The sequence below is a fragment of the Oncorhynchus mykiss genome, chromosome 11 (genome assembly GCF_013265735.2).
Source record: "Oncorhynchus mykiss isolate Arlee chromosome 11, USDA_OmykA_1.1, whole genome shotgun sequence".
Lineage (NCBI taxonomy): Eukaryota > Metazoa > Chordata > Actinopteri > Salmoniformes > Salmonidae > Oncorhynchus > Oncorhynchus mykiss.
The window spans coordinates 62,863,873-62,881,278 of record NC_048575.1 but is presented as its reverse complement, the minus strand read 5'-3'; the positions used below and the strand labels follow the sequence as shown (position 1 = coordinate 62,881,278).

Genomic DNA, 17,406 nt, shown 5'->3' with positions numbered 1-17,406 from the left:
CATACAAGGAGAAGACTGATCAGAGATGCAGCCAAGAGGCCCATGATCACTCTGGATGAACTGCAGAGATCTACAGCTGAGGTGGGAGACTCTGTCCATAGGACAACAATCAGTCGTATATTGCACAAATCTGGCCTTTATGGAAGAGTGGCAAGAAGAAAGCCATTTCTTAAAGATATCCATAAAAAGTGTAGTTTAAAGTTTGCCACAAGCCACCTGGGAGACACACTAAACATGTGGAAGAAGGTGCTCTGGTCAGATGAAACCAAAATTGAACTTTTTGGCAACAATGCAAAACGTTATGTTTGGCGTAAAAGCAACACAGCTCATCACCCTGAACACACCATCCCCACTGTCAAACATGGTGGTGGCAGCATCATGGTTTGGGCCTGCTTTTCTTCAGCAGGGACAGGGAAGATGGTTAAAATTGATGGGAAGATGGATGGAGCCAAATACAGGACCATTCTGGAAGAAAACCTGATGGAGTCTGCAAAAGACCTCAGACTGGGACGGAGATTTGTCTTCCAACAAGACAATGATCCAAAACATAAAGCAAAATCTACAATGGAATGGTTCAAAAATAAACATATCCAGGTGTTAGAATGGCCAAGTCAAAGTCCAGACCTGAATCCAATGGAGAATCTGTGGAAAGAACTGAAAACTGCTGTTCACAAATGCTCTCCATCCAACCTCACTGAGCTCGAGCTGTTTTGCAAGGAGGAATGGGAAAAATGTCAGTCTCTCGATGTGCAAAACTGATAGAGACATACCCCAAGCGACTTACAGCTGTAATCGCAGCAAAAGGTGGCGCTACAAAGTATTAACTTAAGGGGGCTGAATAATTTTGCACGCCCAATTTTTCAGTTTTTGATTTGTTAAAAAAGTTTGAAATATCCAATAAATGTCATTCCACTTCATGATTGTGTCCCACTTGTTGTTGATTCTTCAAAAAAAAATACAGTTTTATATCTTTATGTTTGAAGCCTGAAATGTGGCAAAAGGTCGCAAAGTTCAAGGGGGCCAAATACTTTCGCAAGGCACTGTATTTCTGTTTTTTATTTTAATACATTTGCAAATGTACTAAAACCTGTTTTTGCTTTGTCATTATGGGGTTTTGTGTGTAGATTGCTGAGGATTATTTTTTATTTTTTTTATCCATTTAGAATAAGGGTGTAACTTAACAAAATGTGGAAAAAGTCAAGGGGTCTGAATACTTTCCAAAGGCACTGTATATATAAACATGTTTGTTTTTGTTTTAACAGGACAAATCTGAGGGGGTATGTGCCCCTGTTCCCACTATGGGCATGACGCCTCTGGTCACACCCACACGTGTGTGCAGACACACACACACACACACACACACACACCACAGTCCTCCCCAGAGGATTGGGCTTCTCCACATGATGAGATTGAATTGGATGCCTATTATGGTAAACAGTAGCCTAATGACAGAGAAGAGAATACAAATAATTCAGAAGAGGTGAACAATAATTCACCTTGGCTCAGTTAATTTTGTGGCATTTGATGCCATTCCATTATTTTGTGAGTTTTTCAAATTTCCTAAATGGCAACTATATTCAAATAATTAAATGCATTAGCATTTCTGTTTAGACTACATAGCCAATTCAAATCGAGCATGGAAAATTAAAACGTGTTCGAGGGAACACACAGCGCATCTAATTCCTCGCTCTCTATACCAGCCACCCCCCACTCTCTCTCGCTCACCACACTCCATCCACCTCTCTCAGAAAAGTCACAGACAGTGCCAGTGCCTGCTTTTGCATTCCCGTGGACAGGGAAGGGTCTGCTTTGAGAAGAGCGGGAGGACAGATTAATTAACCCTTTAAATCGGAGAACTCGGCTACAACATGCAGGTAAACAAACTCATCCATTCTATTAACATAGCTATATATATGTTTTCATTTTTAGAAAGATTACCAAGCTTCTGAAATTGTGAGTCAATCCAAAACTACATGTTTCACGCCCTAACAATTCCGACGAGAAATTGCGATAAATCGTCGTGTTTCCAATCTTCCATCCTTTCGTCCACATGTCCTTCAGCAACACATTTCTCGCATGTTGAGCCAGAGCACAGTTCCGAGCGAATTTACGTAATTCTACAGTGCTATATGACTTGGGATAGGGCACACACTTAGCGGGCACTGCACAGGGACCCCATCCTTCGGCTGCTTCCAGTGAGGTGTCACAGAGAATTATGTCTTCCACAGTGAATGGACTGTGTGTGTGTGTGTGTGTGTGTGTGTGTGTGTGTGTGTGTGTGTGTCTTCCACTTTTCCACGGTGACTAGAGCCCTATAGTCTGTCTGCCTGGGTCTATTGTGATTCGTGCATGTCTTTATATCTTTAAATAGTCTGTTTTATAGAGGACTTTAATGGGCGACTGTGAGAGTGTACTACTGTGTATTACATGCTACTGTCCTGTGTGTTACATGCTACTGTCCACAGTTTCACTTAATCCAGAATGAATGTATGGGAATTGGGAAATATGTGGGGTGATTGAGTGGAGAGAAACACGTTGGTTTTACAATCCAAGTTGGGACCAAAACATTTATTCCCATTCAAAATCCTATTTAACCTTAACCTTAACACCAAACCTAGCCCTAACCCCTTAACCTAACTCTTAACTTAAATCTAACCTTAACCCCTAACCCTAAAACTAAACCTAACTCTAATTCCTAACCCTAATCCTAACCACTAAACCTATGGACCTTTGGAACCCAAAAGGATAATAAAGTTAGACCGCACGCGCGCGCGCGCACACACACACACACACACACACACACACACACACAGTCTTGTACAACTAACCTTGTGGGGACACACAATTCAGTCCCATTCAAAATCCTATTTTCCCTAAACCTAACCCTAACCAGTAATCTTACCCTTACCCTTACCCTAACCCTAATCCTAAACCTAACCCTAACCCGTACTCTTACCCTTACCCTAACCCTAATCCTAATCCTAACCCTAGCTCCTAATCCTAAACCTAACCCTAACCCGTACTCTTACCCTTACCCTAACCCTAATCCTAAACCTAACCCTAGAACCTAATCCTAAACCTAACCCTAACCCGTACTCTTACCCTTACCCTAACCCTAATCCTAATCCTAACCCTAGCTCCTAATCCTAAACCTAACCCTAACCCGTACTCTTACCCTTACCCTAACCCTAATCCTAAACCTAACCCTAGAACCTAATCCTAAACCTAACCCTAACCCGTACTCTTACCCTTACCCTAACCCTAATCCTAATCCTAACCCTAGCTCCTAATCCTAAACCTAACCCTAACCCGTACTCTTACCCTTACCCTAACCCTAATCCTAAACCTAACCCTAGCTCCTAATCCTAAACCTAACCCTAACCCGTACTCTTACCCTTACCCTAACCCTAATCCTAAACCTAACCCTAGAACCTAATCCTGACTGTTAACGTAATTTTAACCCTAACACTAATTCTAACCTTAACCCCAAACCCCTTAAGAAATAGCATTTGAACTAACATAATGTCCCTAGTTGGTCAAATGTGGGTTTGTTTACTATTCTTGTGGGGATTTCTAGTTAAACAGACCCTCACACAGGTATTGATTGACTGGAGTGACATGGTATAGGGACAGATTTACAGTAGCTAAGTGTTTTCATGGAGGTGAAGTTTCCATCTGGTATTCACCAGAGTGAATCAAACATAATTAAAATAGTAAACAAGATGACATGAAGAATAGGACAAGGATCAGTACTCTACACGAACAGAAAGACCAATTTATTTGATGAGGCGTTTATATAGCACACAAAGCATGTTTGTGGAAAAGCTTCAATTCTTGATTTGTATATGTTGAGCTCACACTGATCAACGTCTTCAATACATATTGATTACTGTTATGTCAGTACAAACACGCACGCACACACACACACACACACACACACACACACACACACACACACACACACACACACACACACACACACACACACACACACACACACACACACACACACACACACACACACACACACACACCTACACTCAAGTCCACATTAATCTGCCACCCTCCCACACACTCATGCTCTATGACAACCATGTGTTTTCTCACAGAGAGAGAGGCAGTCTCATATAAAAGACAAATAGCAGCTTTAGACCCCTCTCTCTCCTTCTCTTCCCCAATCGCTCTATTTTCCTCCATCCTTCTCTCTTTCTTTCCATCAGTCTCTCTCCATCCCCTTCCCTCTCGTTCGTAGACATGTTACCCATTGTCAGTGGTCTTCCTTGGGTCGATACTCATTAAACACACAGATCCTTTTCTCACACACACCCACACACAAACTGCTGTATTTAGGCTACACCTGGAGCAGAGAGAGAAAGAGAGAGATAGCGTAGGAGGACAGGAGAGAGAAGAGGAGTGGAGTGATTTACTCAGAAATTATCAATATCCACCTTCGTAACATGGATGACGCCTGAGTTTGAATGTGAAGCTAACTGAAGATGGCTAGTTGGAGTTGTAGTTGGCATCATACTATACCAATCTGGTCTCCTAGTCAGGTATTAATCAGTCCCTAAAAGGAGGAAAGGATGAATACCAGTAGTATTCAGAAATGTAAGCCTAAAGTCTTTAAAACGTTAGCAATACATAATGGGGGAGGAGAAGAGAGAAGGAAATAGGGGAGGAGAGGAGTAAATAGGGGAGGAGAAGAGGGGAGGAGAGGAGTAAATAGGGGAGGAGAAGAGAGGAGTAAATAGGGGAGGAGAGGAGGAAATAGGGGAGGAGGAAATAAGGGAGGAGAGGAGTCGAGGAAATGGGGGAGGAGAAGAGAGGAGGAAATAGGGGAGGAGAGGAGTAGAGGTGGGGAACAAGGGCAGAAGAGGGAGAGAGAGGCACACATACTCACAAACATACAGAAAGAAGGACAGAGTTAGAGAGATGGAGAGAGACATAGAGAGAATGTACCATGGTCTCTCTATCTCTCCAGCGTGGCCAGATAGGATGTTAATCACACATGACTTGTTAATGGAATCACCCGTCTGTGACGCTACAGACGAGGACTTCTCTTATCCACTCTCTGCTTCCCCTCCTCTCCGCTCCCTTCCTCTCCCCCTCCTCTTCGCTGCTCCCCTCCCCCATCTCCTCCGCTTCCCCCCTCTTCTCCTCTCCGCTCCCTTCCTCTCCCCCTCCTCTTCGCTGCTCCCCTCCCCCATCTCCTCCGCTTCCCCCCTCTTCTCCTCTCCGCTCCCTTCCTCTCCCCCTCCTCTTCGCTGCTCTCCTCCCCCATCTCCTCCGCTTCCCCCCTCTTCTCCTCTCCGCTCCCTTCCTCTCCCCCTCCTCTTCGCTGCTCCCCTCCCCCATCTCCTCCGCTTCCCCCCTCTTCTCCTCTCCGCTCCCTTCCTCTCCCCCTCCTCTTCGCTGCTCCCCTCCCCCATCTCCTCCGCTTCCCCCCTCTTCTCCTCTCCGCTCCCTTCCTCTCCCCCTCCTCTTCGCTGCTCCCCTCCCCCATCTCCTCCGCTTCCCCCCTCTTCTCCTCTCCGCTCCCTTCCTCTCCCCCTCCTCTTCGCTGCTCCCCTCCCCCATCTCCTCCGCTTCCCCCCTCTTCTCCTCTCCGCCTCTTCTCCTCTCCGCTCCTCCTCCTCATCCCTCTCTTCTCTACAGTTGTGTGAAGTACCTAAATAAAATACTTTAAAGTACTACTTAAGACATTTTTGTGGTATCTGTACTTTACTATTTATATTTTTTACAACTTTGACTTTTACTTCACTACATTCCTAAAGATTTTCCATGACGCCCAAAATTACTAGTTATATTTGGACAGGAAAATGGTCCAATTCACACACAGAGAACATCCCTGGTCATCCCTACTGCCTCTGATCTGGCAGACTCACTAAACACACATGCTTTGTTTGTAAATTATGTCTAAGTGTTGGAGTGTGCCCCTGACTATCCGTAAATAAATAAAAACAAGGCAATTCTGCCGTATGCTTTGCATAATATAAGGAATTTAAGTATATTTTAGCAATTCCATTTACTTTTTATACTTAAGTATATTTAAAACCATTTTTAGACTTTTTCTCAAGTATTATTTCACAGGGTGACTTTCAATTTTGATTGACTCATTTTCTGTTAAGGTTTTTTTACTTTTACTCAAATATAACATCTGAATACTTTTTCCACAACTGCTTTGATAATCTGCTCTCCACTTCCACTCCCCCTCCACTCCCACTCCCCCTCCACTCCCCTCTGCTCCCCCACCTCATCACTCTCTCCTGTCCTCTGCTCCTCACTCCCCTCCACTCCCCTCTGCTCCCCTCCTCATCCCTCTCTTCCTTATTCTGCTCCTCACTCCCCTCCACTCCCCTCTGCTCCCCTCCTCATCCCTCTCTTCCTTATTCTGCTCCTCACTCCCCCTCCACTCCCCTCTCCTCCCCCTCCTTATCCCCCTCTCCTGTCCTCTGCTCCTCACTCCCCCTCCACTCCCCTCTGCTCCCCCTCCTCATCACTCTCTCCTGTCCTCTGCTCTTCACTCCACCTCCACTCCCCTCTGCTCCCCCACCTCATCCCTCTCTCCTGTCCTCTGCTCCTCACTCCCCCTCCACTCCCCTCTGCTCCCCCTCCTCATCCCTCTCTCCTGTCTTCTGCTCCCCCTCCTCATCCCTCTCTCCTGTCCTCTGCTCCTCACTCCCCCTCCACTCCCCTCTGCTCCCCTCCTCATCCCTCTATTCTTTATTCTGCTCCTCACTGCCCCCCACTCCCCTCTGCTCCCCCTCCTCATCCCTCTCTTCTTTATTCTGCTCCTCACACTCCCCCTCCACTCCCCTCTGCTCCACCTCCTCATTCCTCTCTTCTTTATTCTGCTCCTCACTCCCCCTCCACTCCCACTCCCCCTCCTCATCCCTCTCTCCTGTCCTCTGCTCCCCCTCCTCATCCCTCTCTCCTGTCCTCTGCTCCTCACTCCCCCCCCCCACTTCCCTCTGCTCCCCCTCCTCATCCCTCTCTCCTGTCCTCTGCTATTCATTCCCTCCCACTCCCCTCTGCTCCCCCTCCTCATCCCTCTCTCCTGTCCTCTGCTCCTCACTCCCTCCCACTCCCCTCTGCTCCCCCTTCTCATCCCTCTCTCCTGTCCTCTGCTCCTCACTCCCTCCCACTCCCCTCTGCTCCCCCTCCTCATCCCTCTCTTCTTTATTCTGCTCCTCACTCCCCCTCCACTCCCCTCTGCTCCCCCTCCTCATCCCTCTCTCCTGTCCTCTGCTCCTCACTCCCTCCCACTCCCCTCCTCATCCCTCTCTCCTGTCCTCTGCTCCTCACTCCCCCTCCACTCCCCTCTGCTCCCCCTCCACATCCCTCTCTTCTTTATTCTGCTCCTCACTCCCCCTCCACTCCCCTCTGCTCCCCTCCTCATCCCTCTCTTCTTTATTCTGCTCCTCACACTCCCCCTCCACTCCCACTCCCCCTCCTCATCCCTCTCTCCTGTCCTCTGCTCCCCTCCTCATCCCTCTCTCCTGTCCTCTGCTCCTCACTCCCCCCCCCACTCCCCTCTGCTCCCCTCCTCATCCCTCTCTTCTTTATTCTGCTCATCACTCCCCTCTGCTCCCCTCTGCTCCCCCTCCTCATCCCTCTCTCCTGTCCTCTGCTCCTCACTCCCCCTCCACTCCCCTCTGCTCCCCTCCTCATCCCTCTCTTCTTTATTCTGCTCATCACTCCCCTCCACTCCCATCTGCTCCCCCTCCTCATCCCTCTCTCCTGTCCTCTGCTCCTCACTCCCTCCCACTCCACTCTGCTCCGCCTCCTCATCCCTCTCTTCTTTATTCTGCTCCTCACTCCCCCTCCACTCCCCTCTGCTCCCCCTCCTCATCCCTCTCTCCTGTCCTCTGCTCCTCACTCCCCTCCACTCCCCTCTGCTCCCCCTCCTCATCCCTCTCTTCTTTATTCTGCTCCTCACTCCCCCTCCACTCCCCTCTGCTCCCCCTCCTCATCCCTCTCTTCTTTATTCTGCTCCTCACTCCCCCTCCACTCCCCTCTGCTCCCCCTCCTCATCCCTCTCTCCTGTCTTCTGCTCCCCCTCCTCATCCCTCTCTCCTGTCCTCTGCTCCTCACTCCCCCTCCACTCCCCTCTGCCCCCCCCTCATCCCTCTCTTCTTTATTCTGCTCATCACTCCCCTCCACTCCCCTCTGCTCCCCCTCCTCATCCCTCTCTCCTGTCCTCTGCTCCTCACTCCCTCCCACTCCACTCTGCTCCGCCTCCTCATCCCTCTCTTCTTTATTCTGCTCCTCACTCCCCCTCCACTCCCCTCTGCTCCCCCTCCTCATCCCTCTCTCCTGTCCTCTGCTCCCCCTCCTCATCCCTCTCTCCTGTCCTCTGCTCCTCACACTCCCCCTCCACTCCCCTCTGCTCCCCTCCTCATCCCTCTCTTCTTTATTCTGCTCCTCACACTCCCACTCCACTCCCCTCTGCTCCCCCTCCTCATCCCTCTCTTCTTTATTCTGCTCCTCACTCCCCCTCCACTCCCACTCCCCCTCCTCATCCCTCTCTCCTGTCCTCTGCTCCCCCTCCTCATCCCTCTCTCCTGTCCTCTGCTCCTCACTCCCCTCTGCTCCCCTCCTCCTCCCTCTCTTCTTTATTCTGCTCCTCACTCCCCCTCCACTCCCCTCTGCTCCCCCTCCTCATCCCTCTCTCCTGTCCTCTGCTCCTCACTCCCCCTCCACTCCCCTCTGCTCCCCTCCTCATCCCTCTCTTCTTTATTCTGCTCCTCACTCCCCCTCCACTCCCCTCTGCTCCCCCTCCTCATCCCTCTCTCCTGTCCTCTGCTCCTCACTCCCGCCCACTCCCCTCTGCTCCCCTCCTCAACCCTCTCTTCTTTATTCTGCTCCTCACTGCCCCTCCACTCCCCTCTGCTCCCCCTCCTCATCCCTCTCTCCTGTCCTCTGCTCCTCACACTCCCCCTCCACTCCCCTCTGCTCCCCCTCCTCATCCCTCTCTTCTTTATTCTGCTCCTCACTCCCCCTCCACTCCCACTCCTCCCTCCTCATCCCTCTCTCCTGTCCTCTGCTCCCCCTCCTCATCCCTCTCTCCTGTCCTCTGCTCCTCACTCCCCCTCCACTCCCCTCTGCTCCCCTCCTCATCCCTCTCTTCTTTATTCTGCTCCTCACTCCCCCTCCACTCCCCTCTGCTCCCCCTCATCATCCCTCTCTTCTTTATTCTGCTCCTCACTCCCCATCCACTCCCCTCTGCTCCCCCTCCTCATCTCTCTCTCCTGTCCTCTGCTCCTCACTCCCCTCCACTCCCCTCTGCTCCCCCTCCTCACCCCGCTCTCCTGTTCTCTGCTCCTCACTCCCCCTACACTCCCCTCTGCTCCCCTTCTCATCCCTCTCTTCTTTATTCTGCTCCTCACTCCACCCCACTCCCCTCTGCTCCCCTCCTCATCCCTCTCTTCTTTATTCTGCTCCTCACTCCCCCTCCACTCCCCTCTGCCCCCCCCTCATCCCTCTCTTCTTTATTCTGCTCCTCACTCCCCCTCCACTCCCCTCTGCTCCCCCTCCTCATCCCTCTCTTCTTTATTCTGCTCCTCACTCCCCCTCCACTCCCCTCTGCTCCCCCACCTCATCCCTCTCTCCTGTCCTCTGCTCCTCACTCCCCCTCCACTCCCCTCTGCTCCCCCTCCTCATCCCTCTCATCTTTATTCTGCTCCACACTCCCCCTCCACTCCCCTCTCCTCCCCCTCCTCATCCCTCTCTCCTGTCCTCTGCTCCTCACTCCCCCCCACTCCCCTCTGCTCCCCCTCCTCATCCCTCGCTCCTGTCCTCTGCTCCTCACTCCCCCCCCCACTCCCCTCTGCTCCCCTCCTCATCCCTCTCTTCTTTATTCTGCTCCTCACTCCCCCTCCACTCCCCTCTGCTCCCCCTCCTCATCCCTCTCTCCTGTCCTCTGCTCCTCACTCCCTCCCACTCCCCTCTGCTCCCCCTCCTCAACCCTCTCTTCTTTATTCTGCTCCTCACTCCCCCTCCACTCCCCTCTGCTCCCCCTCCTCATCCCTCTCTCCTGTCCTCTGCTCCTCACTCCTTCCCACTCCCCTCTGCTCCCCCTCCTCATCCCTCTCTTCTTTATTCTGCTCCTCACTCCCCCTCCACTCCCCTCTGCTCCCCTCCTCATCCCTCTCTTCTTTATTCTGCTCCTCACTCCCCCTCCACTCCCACTCCCCCTCCTCATCCCTCTCTCCTGTCCTCTGCTCCCCTCCTCATCCCTCTCTCCTGTCCTCTGCTCCTCACTCCCCCTCCACTCCCCTCTGCTCCCCCTCCTCATCCCTCTCTTCTTTATTCTTCTCCTCACTCCCCCTCCACTCCCCTCTGCTCCCCCTCCTCATCCCTCTCTTCTTTATTCTGCTCCTCACTCCCCCTCCACTCCCCTCTGCTCCCCCTCCTCATCCCTCTCTCCTGTCCTCTGCTCCTCACTCCCGCCCACTCCCCTCTGCTCCCCCTCCTCAACCCTCTCTTCTTTATTCTGCTCCTCACTCCCCCTCCACTCCCCTCTGCTCCCCCTCCTCATCCCTCTCTTCTTTATTCTGCTCCTCACTCCCCCTCCACTCCCACTCCCCCTCCTCATCCCTCTCTCCTGTCCTCTGCTCCCCTCCTCATCCCTCTCTCCTGTCCTCTGCTCCTCACTCCTTCCCACTCCCCTCTGCTCCCCCTCCTCATCCCTCTCTTCTTTATTCTGCTCCTCACTCCCCCTCCACTCCCCTCTGCTCCCCCTCCTCATCCCTCTCTTCTTTATTCTTCTCCTCACTCCCCCTCCACTCCCACTCCCCCTCCTCATCCCTCTCTCCTGTCCTCTGCTCCCCCTCCTCATCCCTCTCTCCTGTCCTCTGCTCCTCACTCCCCCTCCACTCCCCTCTGCTCCCCCTCCTCATCCCTCTCTTCTTTATTCTGCTCCTCACTCCCCATCCACTCCCCTCTGCTCCCCCTCCTCATCCCTCTCTCCTGTCCTCTGCTCCTCACTCCCCCTCCACTCCCACTCCCCCTCCTCATCCCTCTCTCCTGTCCTCTGCTCCCCCTCCTCATCCCTCTCTCCTGTCCTCTGCTCCTCACTCCCCCTCCACTCCCCTCTGCTCCCCCTCCTCATCCCTCTCTTCTTTATTCTGCTCCTCACTCCCCCTCCACTCCCCTCTGCTCCCCCTCCTCATCCCTCTCTTCTTTATTCTGCTCCTCACTCCCCCTCCACTCCCCTCTGCTCCCCCTCCTCATCCCTCTCTTCTTTATTCTGCTCCTCACTCCCCCTCCACTCCCCTCTCCTCCCCCTCCTCATCCCTCTCTCCTGTCCTCTGCTCCTCACTCCCCCTACACTTCCCTCTGCTCCCCCTCCTGATCGCTCTCTCCTGTCCTCTGCTCCTCACTCCCCCTCCACTCCCCTCTGCTCCCCCTCCTCATCCCTCTCTTCTTTATTCTGCTCCTCACTCCACCTCCACTCCCCTCTCCTCACCCTCCTCTTCCCTCTCTCCTGTCCTCTGCTCCTCACTCCCCCTCCACTCCCCTCTGCTCCCCTCTGCTCCCCCTCCTCATCCCTCTCTCCTGTCCTCTGCTCCTCACTCCCCCTCCACTCCCCTCTGCTCCCCTCCTCATCCCTCTCTTCTTTATTCTGCTCCTCACTCCCCCTCCACTCCCACTCCCCCTCCTCATCCCTCTCTCCTGTCCTCTGCTCCCCCTCCTCATCCCTCTCTCCTGTCCTCTGCTCCTCACTCCCCCTCCACTCCCCTCTGCTCCCCTCCTCATCCCTCTCTTCTTTATTCTGCTCCTCACTCCCCCTCCACTCCCCTCTGCTCCCCCTCATCATCCCTCTCTTCTTTATTCTGCTCCTCACTCCCCATCCACTCCCCTCTGCTCCCCCTCCTCATCTCTCTCTCCTGTCCTCTGCTCCTCACTCCCCTCCACTCCCCTCTGCTCCCCCTCCTCACCCCGCTCTCCTGTCCTCTGCTCCTCACTCCCCCTCCACTCCCCTCTGCTCCCCTTCTCATCCCTCTCTTCTTTATTCTGCTCCTCACTCCCCATCCACTCCCCTCTGCTCCCCCTCCTCATCCCTCTCTCCTGTCCTCTGCTCCTCACTCCCCCTCCACTCCCCTCTGCTCCCCTCCTCATCCCTCTCTTCTTTATTCTGCTCCTCACTCCCCCTCCACTCCCCTCTTCTCCCCTTCTCATCCCTCTCTTCTTTATTCTGCTCCTCACTCCCCATCCACTCCCCTCTGCTCCCCCTCCTCATCCCTCTCTCCTGTCCTCTGCTCCTCACTCCCCCTCCACTCCCCTCTGCTCCCCCTCCTCATCCCTCTCTCCTGTCCTCTGCTCCTCACTCCCCCTCCACTCCCCTCTGCCCCCCCCTCATCCCTCTCTTCTTTATTCTGCTCCTCACTCCCCCTCCACTCCCCTCTGCCCCCCCCTCATCCCTCTCTTCTTTATTCTGCTCCTCACTCCCCCTCCACTCCCCTCTGCTCCCCCACCTCATCCCTCTCTCGTGTCCTCTGCTCCTCACTCCCCCTCCACTCCCCTCTGCTCCCCCTCATCATCCCTCTCTTCTTTATTCTGCTCCTCACTCCCCCTCCACTCCCCTCTGCTCCCCCACCTCATCCCTCTCTCCTGTCCTCTGCTCCACACTCCCCCTCCACTCCACTCTCCTCCCCCTCCTCATCCCTCTCTCCTGTCCTCTGCTCCTCACTCCCCCCCACTCCCCTCTGCTCCCCCTCCTCATCCCTCGCTCCTGTCCTCTGCTCCTCACTCCCCCCCCACTCCCCTCTGCCCCCCTCCTCATCCCTCTCTTTTTTATTCTGCTCCTCACTCCCCCCCCACTCCCCTCTGCTCCCCCTCCTCATCCCTCTCTCCTGTCCTCTGCTCCTCACTCCCCCTCCACTCCCCTCTGCTCCCCCTCCTCATCCCTCTCTTTTTTATTCTGCTCCTCACTCCCCCTCCTCATCCCTCTCTCCTGTCCTCTGCTCCCCCTCCTCATCCCTCTCTTCTTTATTCTGCTCCTCACTCCCCCTCCACTCCCCTCTGCTCCCCTCCTCATCCCTCTCTCCTGTCCTCTGCTCCCCCTCCTCATCCCTCTCTCCTGTCCTCTGCTCCTCACTCCCCCCCCACTCCCCTCTGCTCCCCTCCTCATCCCTCTCTTCTTTATTCTGCTCCTCACTCCCCCCCACTCCCCTCTGCTCCCCCTCCTCATCCCTCTCTTCTTTATTCTGCTCCTCACTCCCCCTCCACTCCCCTCTGCTCCCCCTCCTCATCCCTCTCTCCTGTCCTCTGCTCCTCACTCCCCCTACACTTCCCTCTGCTCCCCCTCCTGATCGCTCTCTCCTGTCCTCTGCTCCTCACTCCCCCCCCACTCCCCTCTGCTCCCCTCCTCATCCCTCTCTCCTGTCCTCTGCTCCTCACTCCCCCCCCACTCCCCTCTGCTCCCCTCCTCATCCCTCTCTTCTTTATTCTGCTCCTCACTCCCCCCCACTCCCCTCTGCTCCCCCTCCTCATCCCTCTCTCCTGTCCTCTGCTCCTCACTCCCCCTCCACTCCCCTCTGCTCCCCCTCCTCATCCCTCTCTCCTGTCCTCTGCTCCCCCTCCTCATCCCTCTCTTCTTTATTCTGCTCCTCACTCCCCCTCCACTCCCCTCTGCTCCCCTCCTCATCCCTCTCTTCTTTATTCTGCTCCTCACACTCCCCCTCCACTCCCACTCCCCCTCCTCATCCCTCTCTCCTGTCCTCTGCTCCCCCTCCTCATCCCTCTCTCCTGTCCTCTGCTCCTCACACTCCCCCTCCACTCCCCTCTGCTCCCCCTCCTCATCCCTCTCTTCTTTATTCTGCTCCTCACTCCCCCTCCACTCCCACTCCCCCTCCTCATCCCTCTCTCCTGTCCTCTGCTCCCCCTCCTCATCCCTCTCTCCTGTCCTCTGCTCCTCACTCCCCCTCCACTCCCCTCTGCTCCCCCTCCTCATCCCTCTCTTCTTTATTCTGCTCCTCACTCCCCCTCCACTCCCCTCTGCTCCCCCTCCTCATCGCTCTCTCCTGTCCTCTGCTCCTCACTCCCCCTCCACTCCCCTCTCCTCCCCCTCCTCATCCCTCTCTCCTGTCCTCTGCTCCTCACTCCCCCTACACTTCCCTCTGCTCCCCCTCCTGATCGCTCTCTCCTGTCCTCTGCTCCTCACTCCCCCTCCACTCCCCTCTGCTCCCCCTCCTCATCGCTCTCTCCTGTCCTCTGCTCCTCACTCCCCCTCCACTCCCCTCTGCTCCCCCTCCTCATCCCTCTCTTCTTTATTCTGCTCCTCACTCCACCTCCACTCCCCTCTCCTCCCCCTCCTCATCCCTCTCTCCTGTCCTCTGCTCCTCACTCCCCCTCCACTCCCCTCTGCTCCCCCTCCTCATCCCTCTCTCCTGTCCTCTGCTCCTCACTCCCCCTCCACTCCCCTCTGCTCCCCCTCCTCATCCTTTGCTTCTGTCCTCTGCTCCTCACTCCGCACTATAGAGGGTAGTGCGTACATCACCGGGGCCAAGCTTCCTGCCATCCAGGACCTCTATACCAGGCAGTGTCAGGCGGTGTAAAAATTGTCAAAGACTCCAGCTACTCTCGTCATAGACTGTTCTCTCTGCTACCGCATGGCAATCGATACCGGAGCACCAAGTCTAGGTCCAAGAGGCTTCTAAACAGCTTCTACCCCCAAGCCATAAGACTCCTGAACATCTAATCTAATGACTACCCAGAGTATTTGCACCCCCCCCCCCCCCCCCCCCCCACACACACACACTCTATTATCATCTATACATAGCCACTTTAATAACCCTACCTGCATGTACATAATTACCTCAACTACCTCGACACCGGTGCCCCCGCACATTGACACATTGACTCTCTCACTATTGTTATTTACTGCTGCTCTTTAATTATTTGCCGTGTAAGACAACATATGTCTTGCATGATAAAGACATGATGACTAATATTAAATAATTTATGGTAAATGGCAGTATACTGATGTGCCGTGTGTGTGTGTGTGTGTGTGTGTGTGTGTGTGTGTGTGTGTGTGTGTGTGTGTGTGTGTATGTATGTGTGCATACTTTCGTGTGTGTGGTGATGTCAGAGCGATCCAGTGAAGTGCTGCCCCAGGCCAAAGCCATTTGGAACATTAAGAGAGAACAGGAGAAGAGAATCCTGGCTGGTGTGTGTGTGTGTGTGTGTGTGTGTGTGTGTGTGTGTGTGTGTGTGTGTGTGTGTGTGTGTGTGGTGATGTCAGAGCGATCCAGTGAAGTGCTGCCCCAGGCCAAAGCCATTTGGAACATTAAGAGAGAACAGGAGAAGAGAATCCTGGCTGGTGTGTGTGTGTGTTTGAGTTTGAACATTAAGAGAGAACAGGAGAAGAGAATCCTGGCTGGTGTGTGTGTGTGTGTGTGTGTGTGTGTTTGAGTTTGAGTTTGAACATTAAGAGAGAACAGGAGAAGAGAATCCTGGCTGGTGTTTGTGTGTGTGTGTGTGTGTGTGTGTGTGTGTGTGTGTGTGTGTGTGTGTGTGTGTGTGTGTGTGTGTGTGTGTGTGTGTGTGTGTGTGTGTGTGTGTGTGTGTGTGTGTGTGTGTGTGTTTGAGTTTGAACATTAGACTGGCCTTACTGTATTTTTTTTATTCAGCAGCTGGATAGGGAAGAGGGCTAGTTCACGGTGTGAGTTGCTCCTCTCCCCTTCATTATACGTCTCTCCTCCTCCTCCTCTTCCTCCTCTCTTTCCCCCCTCCTTCTGTGCTCTCCTCATCTTCTCCCTCTTTTCCTCTCTTCCTCCTGCATGGCCTCTCATCCTCTATTTTCCTTCTCTCTCTGTTCCTGTTAATATTCACACAATTAAAATTATTTCCCCCAACTGAAAGACTCATCCGCTCCTGTCCTTATTTTCTTCCTTCTCCATCTCTTCCCCCCGAGCGTGCTCCATCTTCCCGAGCGTGCTCCATCCCCCTGAGCATGCTCCTTCCCCTGAGCGTGCTCCATCCCCCTGAGCGTGCTCCTTCCCCCCGAGCGTGCTCCATCCCCCGAGCGTGCTCCTTCCCCCCGAGCGTGCTCCTCCCCCCCGAGCGTGCTCCTTCCCCCCGAGCGTGCTCCTTCCCCCCAAGCGTGCTCCTTCCCCCCGAGCGTCCATCCCCCCGAGCGTGCTCCTTCCCCCCGAGCGTGCTCCATCCCCCCTAGCGTGCTCCTTTCCCCCGAGCGTGCTCCTTCCCCCCAAGCGTGCTCCTTTCCCCCGAGCGTGCTCCATCCCCCTGAGCATGCTCCTTCCCCTGAGCGTGCTCCATCCCCCTGAGCGTGCTCCTTCCCCCCGAGCGTGCTCCATCCCCCGAGCGTGCTCCTTCCCCCCGAGCGTGCTCCTCCCCCCCGAGCGTGCTCCTTCCCTCCAAGCGTGCTCCTTCCCCCCGAGCGTGCTCCATCCCCCCGAGCGTGCTCCATCCCCCCGAGCGTGCTCCTTCCCCCCGAGCGTGCTCCATCCCCCCTAGCGTGCTCCTTTCCCCCGAGCGTGCTCCTTCCCCCCAAGCGTGCTCCTTTCCCCCGAGCGTGCTCCTTCCCCCAAGCGTGCTCCTTCCCCCCGAGCGTGCTCCATCCCCCCGAGCGTGCTCCATCCCCCCGAGCGTGCTCCTTCCCCCCGAGCGTGCTCCTTCCCCCCGAGCGTGTTATTTCCCCCCGAGCGTGCTCCTTCCCCCCGAGAGTGCTCCTTCCCCCCGAGCGTGCTCCTTTCCCCCTAGCGTGCTCCTTCCCCCCGAGCGTGCTCCTTCCCCCCGAGCGTGCTCCTTTCCCCGAGCGTGCTCCTTTCCCCCGAGCGTGCTCCTTTCCCCGAGCGTGCTCCTTTCCCCGAGCGTGCTCCTTTCCCCGAGCGTGCTCCTTTCCCCGAGCGTGCTCCTTTCCCCGAGCGTGCTCCTTTCCCCGAGCGTGCTCCTTTCCCCGAGCGTGCTCCTTTCCCCGAGCGTGCTCCTTTCCCCGAGCGTGCTCCTTTCCCCCCGAGTGTGCTCCTTTCCCCGAGCGTGCTCCTTTCCCCGAGCGTGCTCCTTTCCCCGAGCGTGCTCCTTTCCCCGAGCTTCGTTTTTCTTTCCCTCCACCCCTCTCTCTTTTCCAGTCTTCTCTCCATCCATTTCTCTCCCACATTCCTCCACCATTCTCTTCCCCTCATCCTTCTCCCCCTCTCTCTATCTCTAGCCCACCACTACCTCCTCTCTCTCTCATCCCTCTCTGCCAGTACTCCCTCCTAAACCTCTATTTGTCCTGTGCTCCTGCTTAGATAGCCCAGTATTCATTAGGATAATTGACTTCAATTCTTCCAAGAACAAACTCTCTCTCTCTCTCAGTATAAAGAGAGGGATGTGCCTGTGTTGTCAGACTCCCCCAGGATCTCACAGCCGTTTACACTCCTCCACTGTGTGTTTTTC

General features: G+C 54.4%; 1 protein-coding gene across 2 annotated transcripts in view; it reads left to right on the top strand.

Moving 5' to 3' along the window:
* The first annotated feature begins 1,404 nt into the window (after positions 1–1,404).
* The window catches only part of LOC110536207 (calsenilin), a 75,038-nt gene continuing 59,036 nt past the window's right edge, over positions 1,405–17,406 (top strand). Inside the window, exon 1 of one of the 2 annotated variants that reach the window (XM_036936090.1) lies at positions 1,405–1,874. In XM_036936090.1, coding sequence (XP_036791985.1) covers positions 1,869–1,874 — 6 coding nt within the window. In that variant the 5' untranslated portion in view covers positions 1,405–1,868. The remainder of the gene's footprint in view (positions 1,875–17,406) is intronic. The other variant, XM_036936089.1, reaches the window with a different exon arrangement.